Consider the following 24,382-nt stretch of genomic DNA (forward strand, 5'->3'; position numbering starts at 1 on the left):
ACAGTATTGTCTGGTACACAACATTTACATACATTTCTATCCACATTATCGCCACACTAATGTCTTGACAATACAGAAAGCCACTTAAGTTGAACATCTTTGTTGTAGTTCCCATTATTTCATCGCTGGAACTGTGATGGAATGAACACAGAAGCTGAAGAATTCACAAAAAGTAGCATTTTATTTTAAATGCACTATATCAACATCGCAAATGGACACCTTGTTTGCAGGTTATGTTTGAAAAGCTAAGCACTGGGAAACTGAATATATTGAGCATTTCCCAAATCATTTTCCGCGAGGTCCATGGCCCTGTCGCATGTTGGGAGGTTGTCGTTCATCACTTTGGACCAGTGTACAGCATGATGGATGGTGGGCTCCCGCAAGACACATAGGGGCACTTAATATTTCTGTCCAAGTTTTTGGGAACAATTCTTGTTGAAATTCATCCATGAAAAGCAGAACTGCAATAAGAATGCGTGGTTTGCATTGCTTTTGAAAAATGTTGCAGTCTGTCCTGTTGAAGGCCTGGATGGGGAAATGGAAGTTTTCTCGAAAGAGGCTGTACCACACACTGTTCTCTGTGGTAATCTTTTGAAGAAATCTACAGATGGGTGGGAGGGAGGGAACCTAAATGTAATTACATGAGGTTTGCGATTAGGCCTCCATGAAATCCAATGTCCCAGCTCAATACAACGGTAAAGTAAAGAGCCTGCCAGCTGCCCAAAAGGTGCACGATTTGGCCAAAATGTGATCCAATTCTTTGGTAAAGGGGGTCTACCATTGAAGGGCTATTTTGATTTTCTTTTCATTAGCGTCTTAAAACATTCCACAGCAACGATTACATTCATAGACTAGAGATCAATACAGGGTGATGCAGAACCTAAAAGACTGCTCACAAGCAAGTGGCCCTCAGTGCAGTGCACCGATTACAGTACCAGACAGTACACAGGAGGACTGATACATTCTGTACACTAAAATACAATTTAAGTCCTCTCCAGTTTTAGCTTATCACAGCATAAGTCAAAGCGAGTCAATTCATTAACCTCTCTGCAACTTGACACGCCTTTGGCAAGTGAAATGAATATGAAGACTTGTTCACTTCTCTCACCCTACACATCAGTGTACCCCAAGACTCACTTCTCTCACCCTACACATCAGTGTACCCCAAGACTCACTTCTCTCACCCTACACATCAGTGTACCCCAAGACTCACTTCTCTCACCCTACACATCAGTGTACCCCGAGACTCGCTTCTCTCACCCTACACATCAGTGTACCCCAAGACTCACTTCTCTCACCCTACACATCAGTGTACCCCGAGACTCACTTCTCTCACCCTACACATCAGTGTACCCCAAGACTCGCTTCTCTCACCCTACACATCAGTGTACCCCAAGACTCGCTTGAAGGAGACCAGGATTGTCTGAATGAGTTAAGTGCATTATAACATCACCATTATGCTTTTATGTTTGTTTTAGCTACAAACATGTGCTTTACAATTTAGGCTCGGAGGATGTTCATGTGAATCCACTGACAATATAATTATATTTTTTTCCCCTAAAAATATGTTTTCCTATTTCAGACGGCCCACTTCTCCAAAATACTATATTGTTTCATTAGAGTTTGCAGTGTTTTAGCAATGAAAAATATGGAATTAGGTAGCAAGTATACATTTCCAAATTGTGGCACGTGAGGAGCTTCCAGTGCATAACGAATGTGCAGATTTTGCTGGGTTACTTCAGAACAACCCGAGCAGCACTACAGTATGCCTTTAACAGCAAAGAAAGGTACAATCCCATTTTTATTAGTTCACACTTATACTCAATTTGGGGTCATTTATTTAAAAAGTCATGCAGTGTTGTAGCGCCCTGCGCCCTTCCCGTAGCTGCTATAATACTCCATTTCAGATAGTTTAGCAATGTCTGGTGTATTGTTGTTAGCCCGGTTTTCTCTCTCGCTGAATTCAAAGCCCTCTTCTTCATAGTCCTCGTGGCCCTCTATGTCTTGGGGGGCTTCTGAGGAAGGAAATAAGCACAGAGGCACAAATATGAGCCCACTCGGTCTTCAGTAACGCACACACACACACACACACACACACACAGAGCCCTTCCTAAAGACACACAGCCTCATCGGGGGTAGTCAGTCAGTAGATTAGCCCCTCCTGCTCTGCCACCATATCAGTCTCCACTGATAGAGACAGGCATGTCTAATCCAGGCACTGCTATATTTACTGAGCACAGAGGGAGGGGAGGGAGTGACGGAGAAGCATCAAAACACTTGGCCACTAGATTGCAGCACATGCAGAGTCAAAGTGCATCAGGGATAGACTGAGTGACAACAATGCAACATGAAGCCCACCGAGCAGTCCAGCTAAGAAATTAGCCACGCAAAACCCATCAACAAATACAAAGGTCATCGAGGCATTTCATCGATTTGAAGGTAACTAAGTGGGAAACGGTGTAATTATCAATGACAACTGATTAAGGTTATTCACCGTGTCCATCTAGCGAGGCGTCCAGGATGCCGTGCTTGACCTTCATGTGTCGACTGAGGTTGCCCTTCAGGTTGAACTTGCTGGTGCAGTAAGGACACTTGAAGGGCTTGCTGCCAGCGTGGAGATGCATGTGGCCGAGGAGGTTGTACATTCGGTTGAATGACTTTCCACACACCTGGAACACAGAAGACAACAGTCAGTACCGCCCGGCCCCCCTGCTCCGTTACAACAACGGGACATAGCAAACATCTAGTGAAGTCCACTTGCTCCGCCTCACCTTGCATTTGAAAGGCTTGACCGGCAGGTGGACAATCATATGGGTTTTGAGAGTCTGTTTTTGGACAAAGGTCTTGAAGCAGACGTGACACTGGAAGGGCCTCACACTGGCGTGGATCAACATGTGTCTCTTCAGGTTGGCAGACAGAGTGAACTCTCTGGCACAAACGTCACATTTGAATTCTTTCATACCCTGGGGAAACAAAAGTGTTTGGGGAGTTTTAATTAATTTGGCTGAATATATGGTGCAGAGGAAAATAAAACAATGACTCATATGGAGCCAAACACAAGGGATACATAAACAAAACAGCAATATGTCATGAGGTTTTAATAGACCAGGAGAATCACTGCTGAATGTGCCAGACACTACAGTACATTGTTTGCATACTGACTTTGGGTTACATTAGCCCCACCAAGTGTTGAGACACGGAGTAGACAAGTCTAACAATGGGGAGAATTCACTTTTAATTTTTAGCATTTATTTAACATGTTAACAAAAGCCATAGTATGATGAAGAGAAAGAGTTTTCCATCAAATAAAACACAGACTATATAATGAAGTGGACAAGACTACAATGATTCATCAGACATAAAGGGAAGTAGCTCTATGGACGACATAAAAAACACATGCACACAAAGAATCAAGGCCTTTGAAGGCTTGTGTTTACAAAGCAACTGGTTCTGTAAAAACAAAACCATAATAATAATCCTATAATAAGAATGAGAAGTGTCAGTGTGCGTGCGTTGGTGCGTGTGAGCTGTGAGCAGAATTTGATCCGGCCACGGCTATGCTGTTTTACGTGCGATCGGGCTGAAACTTTCAAGAAGTGTAAAGAGCATCCGTGCAGGTGACCTGACGGAGGCCGGATTTTTTAATTAGGTGATTGCATCCGTGATGACGTCATCAGTGATGTCATAGAGCAGGCGAGGCCGCGTAGCGGGCGAGGTGCGTATGCGATGCACAGTGGGCGAGCTGCATGGCGGGCGAGGTCGCGAGCCCGCGTGCAGCGGGTAAGCCTAGGAATCAAGCGCGCGTAGCGCACGAGATTGCTAGTAGTAATAATAATAATAAAAGGCTGCGAGGCAAGTGCACAATATAACCCTCAGATTTCTATGAGGTCTCTCTCATTGGACTGACTCAACACAAATGAGTCACTAGGCACCAAAGCGCTAACACAGTATGCTTCTATCATGTTTATGACAACATTGATTTCATTTGAAACAAAGGCTTAGTGGTCATTTAACACTATTGTGCTTGCATGAGCCCAACCTACACTGAGATGGGTTTAGGTTTTGAACACAAAGTGGCACACACACAAAATCAGCCACATCACTGGGTTTCAGTACCTTTAACGCAAGGGCATGCGCTGCCAGTACCTTGTGAGTGAGAGCGTGCTGTCGGAGATGGTGGATCTGGACAAACTCCATGCCACACTCGGGGCAGACATAGGGTCGCACGTTCTGGTGCTTCATCAGGTGGTTCTGTAGCTGGCTGCGGTACGCAAAGGACTTGTGGCACTCTGTGCACTGGTAGGTGGTGGGGCCCTGGTGGCTGGTCAGGTGGCGCTTTAGGTGCGCATATGTTGGGAACTCCATGCCACACTGGGAGCAGACGTGGCACTGACCGTTCTCATGTTTGTTCTCGTGGGTCCTCAGCTCGCTGGGGTAGGCGAAGCCGCGTCCACAGAAACGACAGCTGTAGGGCTTGACGTCCGAGTGCTGCAGCATGTGCCTCTTCAGGTGGCTGGTCTGGGTGAAGGCCTTCTCACAAACGCTGCACTTGTGGGGCCGTGTGCCCTGGTGGGTGAGCAGGTGGGTCTGGAGGTGGCTGGGCTGCTTGAAGAGCTTTCCACAGTGGAGGCATTCGTGGGGCTTAATTCCGTTATGGCCCAGGATGTGAGTGACAAGGTTATATTTGGAGGTGTAGGACTTCTCACACATGCGACACTTCCAACGTTTCAGGCCCTCCCCCACGTCCACGCAGTAAGACTCGTCAATCTGCACGTTGATGTCCAGCCGGTCGATCTGCATTCGCCTGGCGAGGCCCTCTGGGTCTGACCACAGCATGGCCTGGCCATTCTCCTCGAACTCCCCAGGCAGGGCCATGTCGGCAGACTCGTAGGCCACCTCGCTGGACTCATAGTACCGGTTCATCAGAGGGCTTCCTGTATCTCCACCAGTCTTGAGGTTTAATGCCTCCTCTTCCTCTTCTTCCTCCACCGGCAGCTCCTGCTGCTTGCCCTCTCTGCCCCTGCCTGTGCGTTCTTCTTGTTGCCGTTCTGGCTGTCGGTCTGTCTGATGATTGGATGGAACTTTAACACATGTGGGACAGTTCCCGCAGGCCTGTTCCTGTTTCAGAGAACCCTGATGGGTGACTGGATGCTCTGGTTTGCCAGGGTTACGCCTGTTGGGCATGTGAACACAGGAAGGCGGCGTATCGGACTCGAGACGTTCACCTTTAACTTGAGCCTGTGGACTGGGTACTTTGTGTGGGCGATCCTCCAGTGCTCCATCACTCCTGGGCCTCTTGGTCCTCCCGCGGGGCCCAGGCCGCCTCCTCTCGCTGCCGTGGGGCTGGGCCTCTGGGTCCCCGGCAGGCTCGGCCAGGTAGTCTCCATTGGCCCCTATCAGCTGGTCGGCGTACTCGTACTCCATGGCCTCCGGTGGAGGAGGGGGACACTCCCTGGGCTCTCCCATGTAAAAGCCGTTGGGAGCGATGGTGGCCCCAAAGATTTCGTTCTGGGAGATGAGGCCCAGAACGGCAGCCTGGGCCAGCGAGAGGACCACCACAGGCTCCGTCTGTGTGCCCACATCCACATGGCCCTCAGTCATCTTGGGGTAGGTCCGCACCAGGCGGCCACCCTCCTCCTCCTGCAGAACACAAGAAACATACAACATAGCCAGGTTAGGAACATTTTAGGAAACCATAACAGATCGGTGAACATTTTGTTATAATGTCATTATTACAAAAACTGCCGTGTACATTGTTTCCTCATGTAGCCTCATTTCCTCATTGTAACCTCATATTAGAGCTGTTATTATTAATACACGCGATATGTTTTGTGTTTGCACGATATTAAAAACATGTGAGTTATTATGATTGACACTACTAAACGCTAGTATAGAACCTTGCTTCCCCAGGCCTCCAGGAGAGTGTCAGGAGAATGTTTTTCAGCGTTCGCCTGCGAGAGCCGCATTCTGACTACGCCTATGTTTCTCTTCTCTGAATCCAGAGACCATTAGATTGAGGAGATAAGGCAGATCTGTGTTAGCACCCCGCTTCCTTCCTTGACAGGCTTTGGAATAATAAAAGAACACAACAAGGGATGCAGGTCCAAACCAGGAAGTTGACTTCCGTGGACTGTCCTCGGCACTTCCTGTGGGGTCCCGGGGCAGCCTGGCCGACCGTAGTCAGCTCATCATCACTGGAGCTATCTGTCCCCATTCATGAGGAGCACGGTTCCTCGGCTCGGCACACACACACACACTGACTCTCGCCATAGCCGACTTCATAATGCCTGCCACACTGGGCTTCCTTAACAAGATGATATATGCTGGCAGGCAGTCTCATATCCATAACAGACATTCGATTGAGCTCCGAGCTCATTCCGTATTCTAGACCTGCGTGAGACTCACCAGCGTAATTGTATGAATCGGAATAAAGTGTTTCAGACCCGCATGCACATGTTTACCCTAGCTGTCTGGAAATAAAGAAATAAAGAAATAAATAAATACAAATAAAAATGAACAGTGAAACTATGGAGAAGAATGTGTTGGTGCAGCCAAACAGCCCTGTGTATGGTAAATGACAGGCCCAGTGTTCTCTGGCTAGTCCTTAGCATCAATGTGACTGGTGGGGAAATGTATGTATTCGCTCTGACCCCTAGTCTCTTTACATACTAGTCTGTACTCTGTACCATACATTACCAGCAAGAGCTGCTGCCTTCCTGATACAATACTGAGAGAGAGGAGACAGAGGGGATGGAGAGAGGCTGGAAAGGAAGAGGAGATAAAGCAGGAGAAAAGGTGTGTGTGTGTGTGTGTGTGTGTGCGTGCGTGCGTGCGTGTGTGTGTGTGTGTGTGTGTGTGTGTGTGTGTGTGTGTGTGTGTGTGTGTGTGTGTGTGTGTGTGTCGGGGAGAGGGGAGTAGACCTGGATGCCCTGATAACCACGTCATTTATAATTACTGCTTTTAAAGTAGTCAGACAGAGACAGACTGTGTGTTTGTGAGAAAGAAATGGAGAGAGACTGCGGGGTGTGTATTTGAAAGTGTGTGTCTGTGTGTCTGTGAGCGAGTGAGAGAAAGAGGGAGGGAGGGAGGTATAGAGAGAAGGAGAAAGAGCTGTGGGCGGGGGAGGAGGGAGGGAGGGGAGAGAAATGAGATGGAGGGGCTGAAAGATAAAGAAAGGGGGGAGGAGAGGGAGGGGGAGGCAGGGAGAGATTGAGTGAGCGTGTGTGAGAGAGAGAGAGAGAGAGAGAGAGAGGGGAAGAGAGAAAGGAAGAGGAGGAGGAGGAGGGGTGCGGGGGGGAGAGAGACAGAAAGACAGAGTGAGTGAGTGAAAGAGGGAGCGAGGGAGGGGAGGGGAGGGGAGCTGAGGAGGGAAGAGAAAAAGCACAGAGCAAAATGAAAGGCTGACAATATGAGAGAGAGAGAAAGACAAATGACAAGCAGAATGAGAGAGCTATAGGATGGTAATTGCAAAGAGTCCACACTTTCACATTTAAAGTTGCAAGTGAAAGACACCTAAACCCACAACAATTGTAGAATAGGAATAGATAGTAGTGTGGCAGAGATGGCAGAGAAGCAGGATAGTTAGTCAAAGATGTTCCCTGTGCGGTTAGGCTACTCATATATGAATGTAAAAAGTAATCTGGCGTCCCCTCACCAACACACAGACACAGAGTGTAAATACCTCACTAACAACACATCAAAACACTACCCCCCCCCCCCCCCCCCTAATGGCAACAGTGCAAAACAGTGTCCCGTCCTCAGGTTACAAACTCACCACATTGTTCCTGGAGTGATGTTTGAGGTGTTTCAGGGATCTCATCCTTCAGGAGAAATGAGTGGAGTAAAAAAATCCACCTCCTATTTATATCTGTAGAGAGAGAGAGAGAGAAAGAGAGAGAGAGAGAGAGAGAGAGAGTGGGGCGGTCCCACGGCTCATCCTCCTCCTACTGTTGCTGTTATCAGAACTGACTGTGCCTGCCCCCCCCCCCCCCCACCCGCCCCCCCTACTCCACCACACACACACACACACACACACACACACACACACGCACGCACACACACACACACACACACACACACACACACACACGCACACGCACGCACGCACACACACACAGTATCACCCCATTTCTTTCTCTTCCTCCCACCCTCTCCCATCTCACTTCTCTTTCTCTCTCCTCTTTTCTCTTACAAACACACACACACACACACACACACACACACAGACAGACAGAGACACACACACACACACACACACACACACACACACACACACAGACAGACAGACAGACAGACAGACAGACAGACAGACAGAGAGAGACACACACACACACACACAATTCAGCATGACCCTTCAACACACATTTCTCTTTACAGCAGAGAAACAAGCTCTATCTCTTCTTGATCACACTCATACTTTGCGTTTCCTTTGGCGCGCATGTGCTCAGACGCACAAACAATTATAAAAATCTAATCGCACACACACACACACACACACACACACACAAAACATGAACAAACGCACATATACAGGCGCGCGCACACACACACACACACACACAGACACACAGACACACACACTCTCTCACTGACACATTACACACACAGACACACAGAGAGAGACTATGGGTGGAGGTGTGTCTGTCAGAGGCAAACAGTCAGACAGATAATGTCTGAGATATGCTCAAATTTTAACTTTCCAGACCGCGTTAGTTTGCTGCCATTATTTCTAGATTCAAACTAATTAAGTATAGAGACAGACAGCCTGAAGTACAGTGTCTGAGACATTCACTAGGAGGGAAAGAACAGTGACAAAAGAAGAGAGAAGGAGAAAGAAAGGAGAGAAAAGCAGTTAGGAGAGAGGGAGGGAGGGAGGGGAGACAGACATGGGGGAGAAAGAATAAGGAAGAAAGAGGCAGAGAGAGAGAGGGAGGGGGAGCGAAGCAGAGTGGAGGAAGGAGCGTGCGGGGGGTGGTGGAGGGGGGGTGAGAGAGACAGAAAGAAAAAGGGAGAGAGAGAGAGAGAGAGAGAGAGAGAGAGAGGAAAGAGAGCCGGGGTGGGGGAGGGAAAAAGAGAATGCAGCAAAAAAAGGAGGAAGAAGGGAAAGGAGAGACGGGGGAGGGAGGGAGGGCCCAGGCATAAGAAAGGATGTGGTAAGAGAAAGAGAAAGAGAGAATAAAAGAAAAGAAAAAAGAAAGAGAGGAGGGAGGGAGGGAGGGGGAGTGCTGGTGGAGGAGCGAGGGGGTGGGGATGGGAAGAGAGATAGAGGGAGGGAGGGAGGGAGGGTTGAAAGAAAATGCAGTGAAAGAGAAGAGGGGGAGGGAGAGGGCTAGAGGAAAGAAGGAGAGAGAAATAGAGAGAAGAAAAAAAGAAGGGGGGATGGTGTGGAGTGTGAAAATAAAAAAGAAGAGTCCATCAGCAAGAGAAAGGGGGGGTGGGTGGGTTTGGAGGAGGGGAGGGGGGTGCAGAATGAAGGAGGGAGAAGGAGGGGGAGAGGGAGAGCAGAGGGAATGGAGAGAGGAAAGGAGATAGAGGGAGAGAGTGAGGAAAAGGAAAAACAGCAAGGGAAGACATTAACTATTGAACTTCCAGATTTCTTTGCAGGCTGTGTTGAGAAACAGTGCGGCAAGCAGGCAGGCAGGCAGGCAGGCAGGCAGGCAGGTAGGCAGGCAGGCAGGCAGGTAGGTAGGTAGGCAGGCAGGCAGGCAGGCAGGTAGGCAGGCAGGCAGGTAGGTAGGTAGGCAGGCAGGCAGGTAGGTAGGTAGGCAGGCAGGCAGGCAGGTAGGCAGGCAGGTAGGCAGGCAGGCAGACAGGTAGGCAGGCAGGCAGGCAGGCAGGTAGTCAGGCAGGCAGGCAGACAGGTAGGCAGGCAGACAGGTAGGCAGGCAGACAGGTAGGCAGGCAGGTAGGCAGGCAGACAGGTAGGCAGGCAGACAGACAGGTAGGCAGGCAGGCAGGCAAGTAGGCAGGCAGGCAGGCAGGCAAGTAGGCAGGCAGGCAGGCAGGCAGGTAGGCAGGCAGGCAGGTAGGCAGGCAGGCAGGCAGGCAGGTAGGTAGGTAGGCAGGCAGGCAGGCAGGTAGGCAGGCAGGTAGGCAGGCAGGCAGACAGGTAGGCAGGCAGGCAGGCAGGCAGGTAGTCAGGCAGGCAGGCAGACAGGTAGGCAGGCAGACAGGTAGGCAGGCAGACAGGTAGGCAGGCAGGTAGGCAGGCAGACAGGTAGGCAGGCAGACAGACAGGTAGGCAGGCAGGCAGGCAAGTAGGCAGGCAGGCAGGCAGGCAAGTAGGCAGGCAGGCAGGCAAGTAGGCAGGCAGGCGGGCAGGCAGGCAGGCAGGCAAGTAGGCAGGCAGGCAGGCAGGCAAGTAGGTAGGCAGGCAGGCAGGCAAGTAGGCAGGCAGGCAGGCAGGCAAGTAGGCAGGCAGGCAGGCAGGCAAGTAGGCAGGCAGGCGGGCAGGCAGGCAGGCAGGCAGGCACCGTACCTGCAGGCTAAGTGCAGGTTGTGTGCTTAGGTAGTCTGTAGTGGGAGCTTGATAATGAGACAGGTACGCTGTTATAACCAGACTTACCTTACCTGCTTTAACTAGCCAACATGCCGCATTTCTGCAGAAAGTGCCACTCTCACAACAACAACAGTGTACGTACTGTATATCCAGTACATACTGTATATACAGAACATACTGTATATAGACGTGCACGCCGGACACATGCCAATCGTGAGCGTAAGAAGGCTGGAGAGACTCTGTGCATAAACATTTCCCACTAAATAACAGGAAAGGGCAAACCTTGAAAACCTTGATCAATCATCAGCGGGTTGGGGAGCGCTGTGAGAATGAGAAAGAGAGAGAGAGAGAGAGAGAGAGTGGAGGGGAGGGGAGGGGACGGGAGGGGAGAGAGAGATAGGGGATGGGAGTGAGGGCGGGGGGGGGAGAGAGAGATTGAGTGAGGGGGAGAGATAGCAGGAAGTGGAGGGAGAGAATGGGAGAGAGAGAAAATAGAAGGAGAGCAGGGGAAGAAACAAAGAGATAAGGGAGGCTGAAAGACAAAGAAAGCACATGGAAGAAACAACAAGGGATACGTACAGAAAGCAACACAGAAGTAGCCTATGGGGGAACACAGAAGTAACACAGAAGTAGCCTATGGGGGAAATGAACAAGACACAGACAACAAAAGTTTGGGGAAGGAATTACACTGGCTCGCTTCCAGGCCCCAATCTTCACAACAGTGAGAACCTGCTCACTTGTCCATTTACTTCGGCTACATTTGTAGCTACGTCTCGGGCGACGCTAAACTAATTGTGGGGAAAGGATACAATACCACGAATAATGAAAGTATCATTTCATTCAGTTCTTGCGTTTCCACAGGTTTCCCAGTGGGTCTCAAAGTGGCGTCCAGGGACCCCCAGGGGTCCTTGAGGGGGTTCCCGGGGGCCCCCAGCAAAAAGGGGAATAATTTATTTTCACTGTAATTCCATCCGTAAGTAACACCATGACAGGATGTATGATTATTTTGCTCATGGGTTTCATACAATCTCTGTAATAAAACATCTAAAAGCAAAAATCCCTGGACTCATTTGTGTCTATAGACCCTTTTTGTGTCGAAAATGCAGGGTAAACACAGGTGCAAGCAAAACACTAACGAGGGTTTCAAACTTCCATGATTGGAGTTTGGAAACCCTCATTAGTGTTTTGCTTGCACCTGTGTTTATTCTGCCTTTTCGACACAAAATGGCCCCCGTGAAAAGGGTCTATTCAGCGGACCTTGACGTGAAAAAGTCTGAGAACCACTGCTAGAGAGAGGGAAGTGAGCCATAGCCTGGCTCTCAATAGTGTACTAACCCGCAACTATGATTTCACATGTGAGCGTTTTGTGTTTGCGTGTGTGTGTGTGTGTGTGTCTGCGGCGCGCGTGTGCGTCTGTACACGCGTGACGCATCTGATGTCTGAGATCAGACACACTTTCAGTTCCCCCACAGGCCTGAAACAACACACTTCTGACACGGCTGTCCGTGTGACTTAGGTACATTTCGACCACAACTAGTCCCTTTATATTTCCAAAAGCAAGCAGCTGGGACTGTCCACTTTATCTATAAGAGGAGAAGCATGCAGTACACTGTCATGTCCTCTCTGTCATATAGGTCAAAGTTAGAACTCTCCCCCCCCCCCCTTCAATGAGAGACCAATAGAGAGAGAAAGAGGAAGAGGAAGAGAGAGAGAGAGAAGGAGATTCAGATATCAGAGGTCTGTTTTACCCCTGGGGAGGGAGGGCTCAATGAATCATAAAACTGTAGAGCACTCATTGATGACAACTCCCAGGTCTTTCTGTTCAAACAAATGTGCATACGCATACATTGTGACAAATGCAAAAGACAATATAGTGTGGAGATGCAGCAGTCTTCAAGCCTTGAGATAGTCCCTATACACATAGTATACAGTATCGCTCTCCTCTTGCTATATGTTGGCGAGCTCACAGTCACTATTGTTTCTTCATCTAGCGGTGACAGACTGGATACAGTCTGAGTTTGCTGTGACTGTGGGTGACGTTGTGCTGCTAGGTGACGCTTATAATTCAACATCGTTTCACTCTGCCTGTCAGGCAAACTGGAAGCAGTGTATGGCTATACGTATAGGGTTGTTAGTATAGCTGCAATATTCAGGTGAGAATTCCCTACACTCCAGAGACAGAGATCTCCTATACTCCAGAGAGATCTCCTATACTCCAGAGAGATCTCCTATACTCCAGAGAGACAGAGATCTCCTATACTCCAGAGAGATCTCCTATATTCCAGAGAGAGATCTCCTATACTAACTCCTATACTCCAGAGAGAGAGATCTCCTATACTCCAGAGAGACAGAGATCTCGTATACTCCAGAGAGAGATCTCCTATATTCCAGAGAGAGATCCCCTATACTCCAGAGAGAGAGATCTCCTATACTCCAGAGAGAGAGAGATCTCCTATACTCCAGAGAGAGATCTCCTATACTCCAGAGAGAGATCTCCTATACTCCAGAGAGAGAGATCTCCTATACTCCAGAGAGAGATCTCCTATACTCCAGAGAGAGATCTCCTATACTCCAGAGAGAAAGATCTCCTATACTCCAGAGAGAGATCTCCTATACTCCAGAGAGAGAGATCTCCTATACTCCAGAGAGAGAGATCTCCTATATTCCAGAGAGAGATCTCCTATACTCCAGAGAGAGAGATCTCCTATATTCCAGAGAGAGATCTCCTATACTCCAGAGAGAGAGATCTCCTATACTCCAGAGAGAGAGATCTCCTATACTCCAGAGAGAGATCTCCTATACTCCAGAGAGAGAGATCTCCTATACTCCAGAGAGAGAGATCTCCTATATTCCAGAGAGAGAGATCTCCTATACTCCAGAGAGAGAGATCTCCTATACTCCAGAGAGAGAGATCTCCTATACTCCAGAGAGAGAGATCTCCTATCCTCAGAGAGAGAGATCTCCTATACTCCAGAGAGAGATCTCCTATACTCCAGAGAGAGAGATCTCCTATCCTCAGAGAGAGATCTCCTATACTCCAGAGAGAGAGATCTCCTATCCTCAGAGAGAGAGATCTCCTATACTCCAGAGAGAGATCTCCTATACTCCAGAGAGAGAGATCTCCTATCCTCAGAGAGAGAAGGGAACAACGGAAATCAGTTTGCTCTGTGTTTTGAACTTATTGGACTGATGTTGATATTTTAGCTGGCTATCCCTTGTGTGTATGTGAGGAAGGAAGCCCACACACCTTCTGTTATTTCCAGCGCTAGATTAGCCTCACCTCTGCATAATAGTAAGTCTCATGATTAGCTGTCGGAATAGCTAAAAAAAAAAAAAAAAAAAAAAGCAGGCTTTTTCATAAGCACAGAACAGACAATCGCACAGCTTGAATATAAGCAACGCAGATGGAATATAGCAAAACTCTGTAAAAGCAGCCACGCCCGTGCTGCAAGCTTCCAGCTTCTTCCATTAAGGTCAGTGAAAACAGAGAGTGGACACATGCACAGGTTAAGATAAGTGAAAATAGAGAGTGGACACATGCACAGGTTAAAGTCAATGAAAAGAGAGAATGGACACATGCACAGGTTAAGGTCAGTGAAAAGAGAGAATGGACACATGCACAGGTTAAGGTCAGTGAAAAGAGAGAGTGGACACATGCACAGGTTAAGGTAAGTGCAAACAGAGAGTGGACACATGCACAGGTTAAGATAAGTGAAAAGAGAGAATGGACACATGCACATGTTAAGGTCAGTGAAAAGAGAGAGTGGACACATGCACAGGTTAAGGTAAGTGAAAACAGAGAGTGGACACATGCACAGGTTAAGGTCAGTGAGAACAGAGAGTGGACACATGCACAGGTTAAGATAAGTGAAAATAGAGAGTGGACACATGCACAGGTTAAAGTCAGTGTAAAGAGAGAATGGACACATGCACAGGTTAAGGTCAGTGAAAAGAGAGAGTGGACACATGCACAGGTTAAGGTAAGTGCAAACAGAGAGTGGACACATGCACAGGTTAAGATAAGTGAAAAGAGAGAATGGACACATGCACATGTTAAGGTCAGTGAAAACAGAGGCACAGGTTAAGGTCAGTGAAAACAGAGAGTGGACACATGCACAGGTTACGGACAAGGTCAGTGAAAAGAGAGTGGACAGATGCACCGGTTAAGATAAGTGAAAAGAGAGAATGGACACATGCACAGGTTAAGGTCAGTGAAAAGAGAGAATGGACAAATGCACAGGTTATGGTCAGTGAAAACAGAGAGTGGACACATGCACAGGTTAAGATAAGTGAAAACAGAGAGTGGACACATGCACAGGTTAAGGTAAGTGAAAACAGAGAGTGGACACATGCACAGGTTAAGATCAGTGAAAACAGAGAGTGGACACATGCACAGGTTAAGGTAAGTGAAAACAGAGAGTGGACACATGCACAGGTTAAGATCAGTGAAAACAGAGAGTGGACACATGCACAGGTTAAGGTCAGTGAGAGTGGACACATGCACAGGTTAAGATCAGTGAAAACAGAGAGTGGACACATGCACAGGTTAAGATAAGTGAAAACAGAGAGTGGACACATGCACAGGTTAAGATAAGTGAAAACAGAGAGTGGACACATGCACAGGTTAAGATAAGTGAAAACAGAGAGTGGACACATGCACAGGTTAAGATAAGTGAAAACAGAGAGTGGACACATGCACAGGTTAAGATAAGTGAAAACAGAGAGTGGACACATGCACAGGTTAAGATAAGTGAAAACAGAGAGTGGACACATGCACAGGTTAAGGTAAGTGAAAACAGAGAGTGGACACATGCACAGGTTAAGATAAGTGAAAACAGAGAGTGGACACATGCACAGGTTAAGGTAAGTGAAAACAGAGAGTGGACACATGCACAGGTTAAGATCAGTGAAAACAGAGAGTGGACACATGCACAGGTTAAGGTCAGTGAGAGTGGACACATGCACAGGTTAAGATCAGTGAAAACAGAGAGTGGACACATGCACAGGTTAAGATAAGTGAAAACAGAGAGTGGACACATGCACAGGTTAAGATAAGTGAAAACAGAGAGTGGACACATGCACAGGTTAAGATAAGTGAAAACAGAGAGTGGACACATGCACAGGTTAAGGTCAGTGAGAGTGGACACATGCACAGGTTAAGATCAGTGAAAACAGAGAGTGGACACATGCAGAGGTTAAGATAAGTGAAAACAGAGAGTGGACACATGCACAGGTTAAGATAAGTGAAAACAGAGAGTGGACACATGCACAGGTTAAGATAAGTGAAAACAGAGAGTGGACACATGCACAGGTTAAGATAAGTGAAAACAGAGAGTGGACACATGCACAGGTTAAGATCAGTGAAAACAGAGAGTGGACACATGCACAGGTTAAGATAAGTGAAAACAGAGAGTGGACACATGCACAGGTCATTCCTCTTTTCAGTTTTCTGCTGCAGATGACTGGAATCATCTGCAACGGACCTTAAAACTGAACTCACTCATTCCGCTCTCCTCTTTCAAAAACTCACTACAATCAATAGTACAAGATCATTGCACTTGTTTTTAGCCATCTGCTTCTTCATATATGTCCTTATTGTTTTTAACCATTTACTTTTTAATATGTCACCATAAATATTGTAAATATTACTCTTTTAGGATTGGTATGACGTGTATAATTGTATTATTTGTTTCTAGGTTTTTCTTTGTCCATTTGTTTTCTATTTGCCTTTTATGCTGCCTCTTGGCCAGGTCGTCATTGTAAATGAGAACTGGTTCTCAATTGACCTACCTGGTTAAATAAAGGTTAAAAAAAACAAAAAACAGGTTAAGGTCAGTGAAAACAGAGACAGGTTAAGGTCAGAGAGAGTGGACACATGCACAGGTTAAGATAAGTGAAAAGAGAGAGTGGACACATGCACAGGTTATGGTCAGTGAAAACAGAGAGTGTACACATGCACAGGTTAAGGTAAGTGAAAACAGAGAGTGGACACATGCACAGGTTAAGATCAGTGAAAACAGAGAGTGAACGAATGCACAGGTTAAGGTCAGTGAAAACAGAGAGTGAACACATGCACAGGTTAAGGTCAGTGAAAAGAGAGAGTGGACACATGCACAGGTTAAGGTCAGTGAAAAGAGAGAGTGGACACATGCACAGGTTAAGATAAGTGAAAACAGAGAGTGGACACATGCACAGGTTAAGATAAGTGAAAAGAGAGAGTGGACACATGCACAGGTTAAGATAAGTGAAAAGAGAGAGTGGACACATGCACAGGTTATGGTCAGTGAAAACAGAGAGTGTACACATGCACAGGTTAAGGTAAGTGAAAACAGAGAGTGGACACATGCACAGGTTAAGATCAGTGAAAACAGAGAGTGAACGAATGCACAGGTTAAGGTCAGTGAAAACAGAGAGTGAACACATGCACAGGTTAAGGTCAGTGAAAAGAGAGAGTGGACACATGCACAGGTTAAGGTCAGTGAAAAGAGAGAGTGGACACATGCACAGGTTAAGATAAGTGAAAACAGAGAGTGGACACATGCACAGGTTAAGATAAGTGAAAAGAGAGAGTGGACACATGCACAGGTTAAGATAAGTGAAAAGAGAGAGTGGACACATGCACAGGTTAAGATAAGTGAAAAGAGAGAGTGGACACATGCACAGGTTGAGGTCAGTGAAAACAGAGAGTGGACACATGCACAGGTTAAGATAAGTGAAAAGAGAGAGTGGACACATGCACAGGTTAAGATAAGTGAAAACAGAGAGTGGACACATGCACAGGTTAAGTTCAGTGAAAAGAGAGAGTGGACACATGCACAGGTTTAAGTTCAGTGAAAAGAGAGAGTGAACACATTAACAGGTTAAGATAAGTGAAAACAGAGAGTGGACACATGCACAGGTGAACACAAAATGAAAATCAACATGTCATTACTGCCTCACTCATTATGACTATGTGGAGGGAAGCATAACTTTAAATGTTATAGGAATACATCATCTGCACTCAAATACAGAGTAAGGTGGACTAATAGGTGAATCACTGGCCATGTCAGCCTACTTCAAACAAACACACTAACAAGAATGTGCCAAATATTCTGCCCCACTGATTCTACACTGATGTTTTCCATGTTTGCTTATTATTATTATTATTATTATTATTATTATTATTATTATTTAATTTTGTTGTACATGTGTAAACAAATAAAGTATTTAATTCGGCCAACAAATCAGTCTGACAGAAACAGCGAGACAGGATGCAGAGATGGCCAGAGCCAAAAGCCTAAATAAAAGATTACTCTCCCCATTCTGTGGTGGGGTACTAAATGGAAAGACAGAATATTAGCAATGAAATAGCTCTGCTTGGAGACAACACTGGAGAAAGGAGTGTGGGGAGAGAGCTTGGAAAAAAAGAGAGAAGAAGACTGAATATAAAGGAGAAAAGACAGAGTTGAGGGAGGAGAGGAGAAGAGCATTCAGCAAGGAGGATATAAAAGGAACCGAGAGGGGGGCGAGGAGGGAGTGAGACAGAGAGCTATGGAAGGAGAGAGAGAAAGAGAAGGGAGAGAGAGAGAGAGAGAGAGCATGAGAGTGAGAGAAAGAGGGGGGCACGGGAGAGCAAGAGAGAGAGAGAGAGAGAGAGAGAGAGAGAGAGAGAGCGAGTAGAGAGAGAGAGATCAAGAGAAAGAGGGAGGAGGGAGGGGGAGTGAGTGAGAGAGAAACAGAGACAGAGGACGAAAGAGAAAGACAGAGAGAAGAGAAAAACAGAGAGGGGGAAGGGAGAAAGAAGGGTAGCCACAAGAGACTCAAAAACCACAGAATAAAAACCCCATGTCTGTCTGTAACTCTATATAGATATACAAATATGAATCCTAATATATACGGGCACATTGCATTTATCCAACGCCAACGGAAAGGATAGTCAACAGCACCAGAATACAACATGCACCCGCAAGTTCATTCAGCGAGTCAGTAAACACAATGTAGGGCCATGGAGAACTCATATCTTCTTATCAGGAATGCAGTTTTTCATTGCAGTAAAGGTGGGAGAGGAATTTACCAAGGCACTTTATCCTATTTCAGACGCTCTGAAGTCTCTTCATACTATGTGATTCACAGGAAAGTATGCTTATAAAATTGAGGGTTTTCTGTACGGGCACACAGCCTCGCCAGCCATCAATAAGATACACAGACACTGGCCTGAACTCTCCGTGTGACAGACATAAATACAGTGGTGGAAAAAAAACACAACGTGGTGTATCTTACTAGTGTCCTACATAGTGCAGCAATGGCCCCAGATTTACTCAAGGTGAGGCCCACAATGAACCACGGAAGCCTATTAACACTAGAGGTCTCTGGAGTGCCTTATGCTGGTTTAGAGCCGACCACATTCAAACTGGCTAAACCAGACCCGAGCCACTGTCCCCTCTATGGCCGTCACTCTTTGTATTATTTCCTCCACCTCCCGGTAACAAATTTCAGTCGGAATTACTTTTCTTTCCGTCCAAGTTTCTTTCTTTTAAATCAAACCCTTTGTCTATCTCTTCTTTTGTACCTTCCTCCTGTTTCCATGGTTACCTCTCTCTCTCTGCTCTGTACACTATCTATCTCTTCCTCCGTTTCCCTCTCTGTCTCTCTCACTCTGTTCTTATCTTTCTCATTTTGCTTTCATCTCTGCCTCCCTTCCTCCTGCTTTATCCCCGCACCCTCCTCACTCCGGCTTTTATCTCGCTCCACTTTCATCTGTCTTTCACCTTTCTCTCCCCTTCAAGCCTGCCATTCCATCATGCTGCTTTTTGGTTCTTACTTATAGAGAGAAAGTTTTATCGGTTTCCCTGTCAATTCTGCATTTTTAATCATTTCCAATTTATCCAAACCCACTTTAAATGCCATTGAGGCATGCATGGAATAGTGCTGGGCAGAATGTGTGTGTGTGTGTGTGTGCGTGTGCGTGTGTGTGTGTCTGCGAGATGGAAACCATAGGTGCAAAGGCTGTAGTCTTTCACTATCATGAAGAAAGAGGAATGATTTCTGTCATGATATCCGGAGATTAACTGCCTGCAGTGGCTTTGTCTATCAGGAGTGCCCTCATGGAGCGCCGAGCGGTATTCTCCTACACTGCTGCTGTTATTGTGCCCTATTACCATATTAACAGCTACGTCAACAAATTTACAACTTGGCGTTTATCATTTGATTATTTCTGATTTAGCGGCGGTGGTGGTGGTGGTGGTGGTGGAGTGCACTGGCAGATGTGCTTATCTGTGTGGAGTCCCACTGAGACCGAGGCCATCGAGCGGGTAGCGCTCCTCTACCTGGTAAGGAAGGTAGCCTGTCATTTCTCTGCAGTGATGAAGATGTTCTGGTGAAGCACCTCCGTTGCACCTAATGGTATTACTCACACACGGCTGTGGCTGCTTTAACGCACCATCACGTCGTGTGTCGCCATGCGATACTCAACACACTGAACTAACACCACTTAAGCAGGAGCACACAGGCTCTTTGCAGCACGGCCCCATTGATGTTTCCGGGGGGACAGTCAATATATTACATGTGTAGGCTTGTGTCTGTTGGCTTAATGCCAATTCACTGTAGGCCCGTCAACCACCGGGGGCAGACATATAGGAGGGGGAGTGTGTCGTCAACCCGGTGACAAACTCATTCCAACAGACACTGCATGTGGTGTGGGAGGAAGTTTTGTGCTGCAGCTTTGAGTGAAACTAACCTCCCCTCCCCTCCCCTCGCCCTCCCCTTCCCCTTAAAGTACCACAACTATTCAGAAAAGAGAATAAAGAAAACCTGAATAGAGGGACAGAAAAAAATGGGGTCCCTAGGCGAGAAAGAAAGGGAAAACAATGAAAGAAAACAGAGTGAAAAGCAGCCAAAGAAAAAGAGAGGAGAGAAAGAAGGACAGAGAGAGAGGGAGGGAGGGAGGGAGGGACAGAAAAAGATACAGAGCAAAAGCATAAAACAGAGGCAGAGGAGCATAGCAAAAAAAAACACTGAAAGTTCTAAAACAGAAATATTTCAGTGGAGATAAATTCTAAGATGAAAATGAATGGACATGAATACTGTATATTGGAAAGGAAAAGGTTTATTTGCAATAGAACTAAGTGGGTTTGCGAAATCAATAATTACAGTAGAATATCGCCTCTGCAAATGTTGGGGATACTAAAGACCAAAAGATCATAAACTGTTTCGATTCATGCTGGATAAACAATCATGCTGAATTAGACAGGCTGAATCCCTTGTTCTCAATCATAATAAGACTAGTACAGGCACAGAACTCCACACAACAACACAAGCCCAAGTGCTGTTTGAAACTATTCACATTTCACGATAAACTGAGAACTGAACAGATTTGACCTTTTAATTGGACTGCTTAATTTGAACCCCCTGTGGTTTACTTCAGATTATTCATGGTGTGCTCGGTTCTGCCAGAACACTTAAAATGTTCAAATGTCATTATTACTATCACGATGAATACACAGCGTATTTACACCAGAATGAAGCATAAACGTAGCTCGTATTGTTCATGTTACAAATACCATTCAATCTTTAAACGTGCAGAAATCACAATTGTAAACTACGTTTTTAAGATTCATACTATTTGTGAGTGCAACATTTTTCCCTCACAGCTTTCACTCAAACTTTGTTTTTTAGGAGAATATACATTGTGTTTCTTTTTTCCATGACCTAAAATGCAATAACATGAAATTTACCTCATTTAGATTGACATGTAAATTACCCATGATTATTACCTTCTGTTCAAGATGTAGTTTGTGAAATTGGTGGTTACACGAAAAGAGTTTTTTTTTTTAATGGCATTTCATACAAATAGTTCTAAATAGCCATAGCTTGAAACAAAATGATGTGTGTTATTTTTCTTATATTTTTCACCGTAGGGGGACTCTGCAAAATTTGCAGCTTGTGAACATTTTTAATTAATGGAATTTCACAGATTAGGAATATAGTGTGCTTTTGAAAGATTGTTATACATCACACTTATCCATGAAACAAATAACTACATCAGCCTGTAATCGGCAATATTTGTGTGATTCCAGCCCATCCATGACTGTGGCAATATAACACCATGCATCGCTCAGCCTATATGTGGCCTCCTGGAGGTTAACTCTGTCCACTGGCACAGATGATGTCATGATCAAGAATCTGATACTGGGTATCAGCAATACAATCTGTAATTGAAAACACTGACCTTCCAGCTCGACTCTGGCAGAGATGCACGTGACAAACAATAATAATTGTGTTGGCCAATATGAAAGATGCTGTAATGAGTGTCTTCCCTTTACACAGTGCAACTCTAATCTCCATTTCAGACCAACAATACCCTGCATGTATGAATGGTAGGCAAGAGGCATGTTGAAACTGAAGAGCTTCTTTCATGTTGTCTAGGCTATATGAGGCTGTATTCAGAACCGCCTACTACATACTACCGACAAACACACTATGCAATATGTACTACATGCATACTGATTTTCATAGTAGTATGCAGTATGAAACTGTTAATTAATTTGCAGTAGGGTTTGGCGACAGTTCAATATTATTGTCTATTGTCTTTCAGTGGAATCATATCGTGATAATATTTCGTGACACATTTCTGCTCTCTAAATTGATGACCAAACCAAATTTTACTTCAAAACTCGAATATTATTTGAATATTTCTGTTTTGTTTGACATCACACCTAACATTACCATTCAGTTCAATGAGAAAATATTTAAATTATTATTTAACATGATTTTGCACACATGAACCATATCGTGATATATATTGATATTGAGGAAAATTGTGATTATCGTGATATTGATTTCAACCATATCGCCCAGCCCTAGCAGTATGCTACAGTGGGCCAGGCTTGGCCGGTTTCCGGGTTTGGAAACTGGAAGTAAACAATAGCATAGCTAGCTAATGGCAAACCACTGCTACAGTACTGTGTAGCATCCCCCGTATGCTAAAAAAAGAAAGAAAAAAGATAGACGTTATAAATGTGGATTTTCATAATTTTCCCAAAGATGATCATTTAGCCTACCTGAGAGATGGGCAATGCCTGTCTGTTGATTGGAAGGAACCAGATTCACCAGCATTGTCACATTTACGTTAGCTTACTTTACTGCTAATGTAACATGAGTTGGAGCTATGTCTCCCGGTGTTTCTGTTGCTTTGCTTTTGTTATCCTAGTATCCATGCTTCAATCAAACTGGGTACCTTTTCATAATAATTATGGTATTTGTGTTTGTGTTATTAATGCTGGTTTTGTCATATTATGAACATTTCCAATACTGTAGCTGCATAATTTCAATAAAATACGTAAAAAATGATTTCGTCTCCTGTGTGTCATATTCACCTTATGTGAGCCCCGCCCACTTGGCCCATTGTGTCACGACTTCCTGTTCAAAACGCCGGCTGTTTTACCTGCCCAAACTAGTCTGACTCACCTGGCCAAACCTAGTTTGACTCTCATATGAGTCAGACAAGGTTTATGAGTCACAGGAAGTGTAAACACAATCTGAATTTTCGATTGTGTTTACACTTCCTGTTAGTCTCTCAAGCCAGACTGTCTCTTCTACATAAGGTGATGCTTGAGCGGTTTACTCGGCTTCTCTAATATAACTGATCTGATGACTAAAATCCTTCATCGAGTTAAAAAATATATAGTTAAAAAAGACCAAGACCTAAAAAGTGACTGTGATGTGACTTGAAAAAGTAAGAAAATAGTCGGATAACAGTTGGCGCTCTGTGATGATGTCATCAACAAGCGACTCACCTGACACAGTCCGTGTCCTTGAATAAAATTATGGATTTCTCTGGGTTTGAGCAATTTTGGAAACGTTTGGGATAATGTAGTCTAAGTACATATCTAAAATATATAACATACTGTAGGTCTACTCACTTTTAGATATTTAAATGCTATAATAATATAATGCTAATGCTAAATGTTACATATTGTAGCTTGAAATGTAATGTCACTACTACAATAAGGGAGGGGTTCCGTGCGGCGTGGCACAATTGCTCAAAGTTAGCGTGCGAAGCTAGAAATGAGTGCGCGAAGCAATATTTCTAGTAACAAGACAGATTGTTGCTCTCTAATTTAACATAAAGCACATCAGCATTTGCACAAAAATGAAGCCATTGGAAAATCAAATTTTATTCATGTTTTAGCTACACCTCAAACTGACTGAATTTAGATTACCTCAGTGTGCATCATGCATTATTTCCATCTATAAATTAATAATTTATAGGGGTATTGGTATCAAAATTTATAGACCAAGTTAAAAACGGGATTGACTGAATATAGGAATAGTAGACAGTGCCATCCCTCCCATTCAAATAATGAAAACATTATGGCCAATTTATTAGGTAAGTTGTCCATAATGTATGTAGCAGCTAAAGGTTAAAGGATAAGTTCACCAAAAAAAGAAAATTCAGTCATTATCTACCCCATGTCGGTGGAAGGTCGGGTGAAGTTTTTTTAGTCCACAAAACATTTGTGGAGTTTTCCAGGGAAACAGTTACAGCATTCTCCTTAAAAATTTAAGTGGATGGTGACCAACTTTCAAAGATTAAAAAAAAAGCCTCCATACTCTCTTCTGTGTCAAAAAGGCAAGAAGTAACACAGGTGCAAGCAAAACATTAACGACGGTCCCGGCACTGGAACACCTAAATGGTTTGGAAGTTGGAAACCCTCATTAATGTTTGCTTGTACCTGTGTTACTTCCTGCCTTTTAGACACAAAATGGCTGCTAGTGAAAAAGGCCCATAGTCCAGCCATTCCCAAACTGTGGGCCGCATACAGTAGGTAGTGCAAGTGGGCCCACAAATAATTAGCAAAACATTACGATTATTATTATTTTATATGAGAATGCATTTCTCCATTG

General features: G+C 45.4%; 1 protein-coding gene across 1 annotated transcript in view; it reads right to left on the minus strand.

The window, feature by feature from the left end:
- Window positions 1-19: 19 nt before the first annotated feature.
- The window catches only part of znf710a (zinc finger protein 710a), a gene marked incomplete at its 5' end in the record, with an annotated part of 61,119 nt that continues 36,756 nt past the window's right edge, over window positions 20-24,382 (minus strand). The window contains 5 exons of the mRNA XM_083654794.1: window positions 20-2,015; window positions 2,495-2,669; window positions 2,772-2,963; window positions 4,147-5,640; window positions 7,775-7,820. Coding sequence (XP_083510920.1) covers window positions 1,849-2,015; window positions 2,495-2,669; window positions 2,772-2,963; window positions 4,147-5,640; window positions 7,775-7,820 — 2,074 coding nt within the window. The 3' untranslated portion in view covers window positions 20-1,848. The remainder of the gene's footprint in view (window positions 2,016-2,494; window positions 2,670-2,771; window positions 2,964-4,146; window positions 5,641-7,774; window positions 7,821-24,382) is intronic.

The sequence above is a fragment of the Poromitra crassiceps genome (genome assembly GCF_964638095.1).
Source record: "Poromitra crassiceps genome assembly, chromosome: 18".
In the NCBI taxonomy this organism is placed as follows: Eukaryota; Metazoa; Chordata; class Actinopteri; order Beryciformes; family Melamphaidae; genus Poromitra; species Poromitra crassiceps.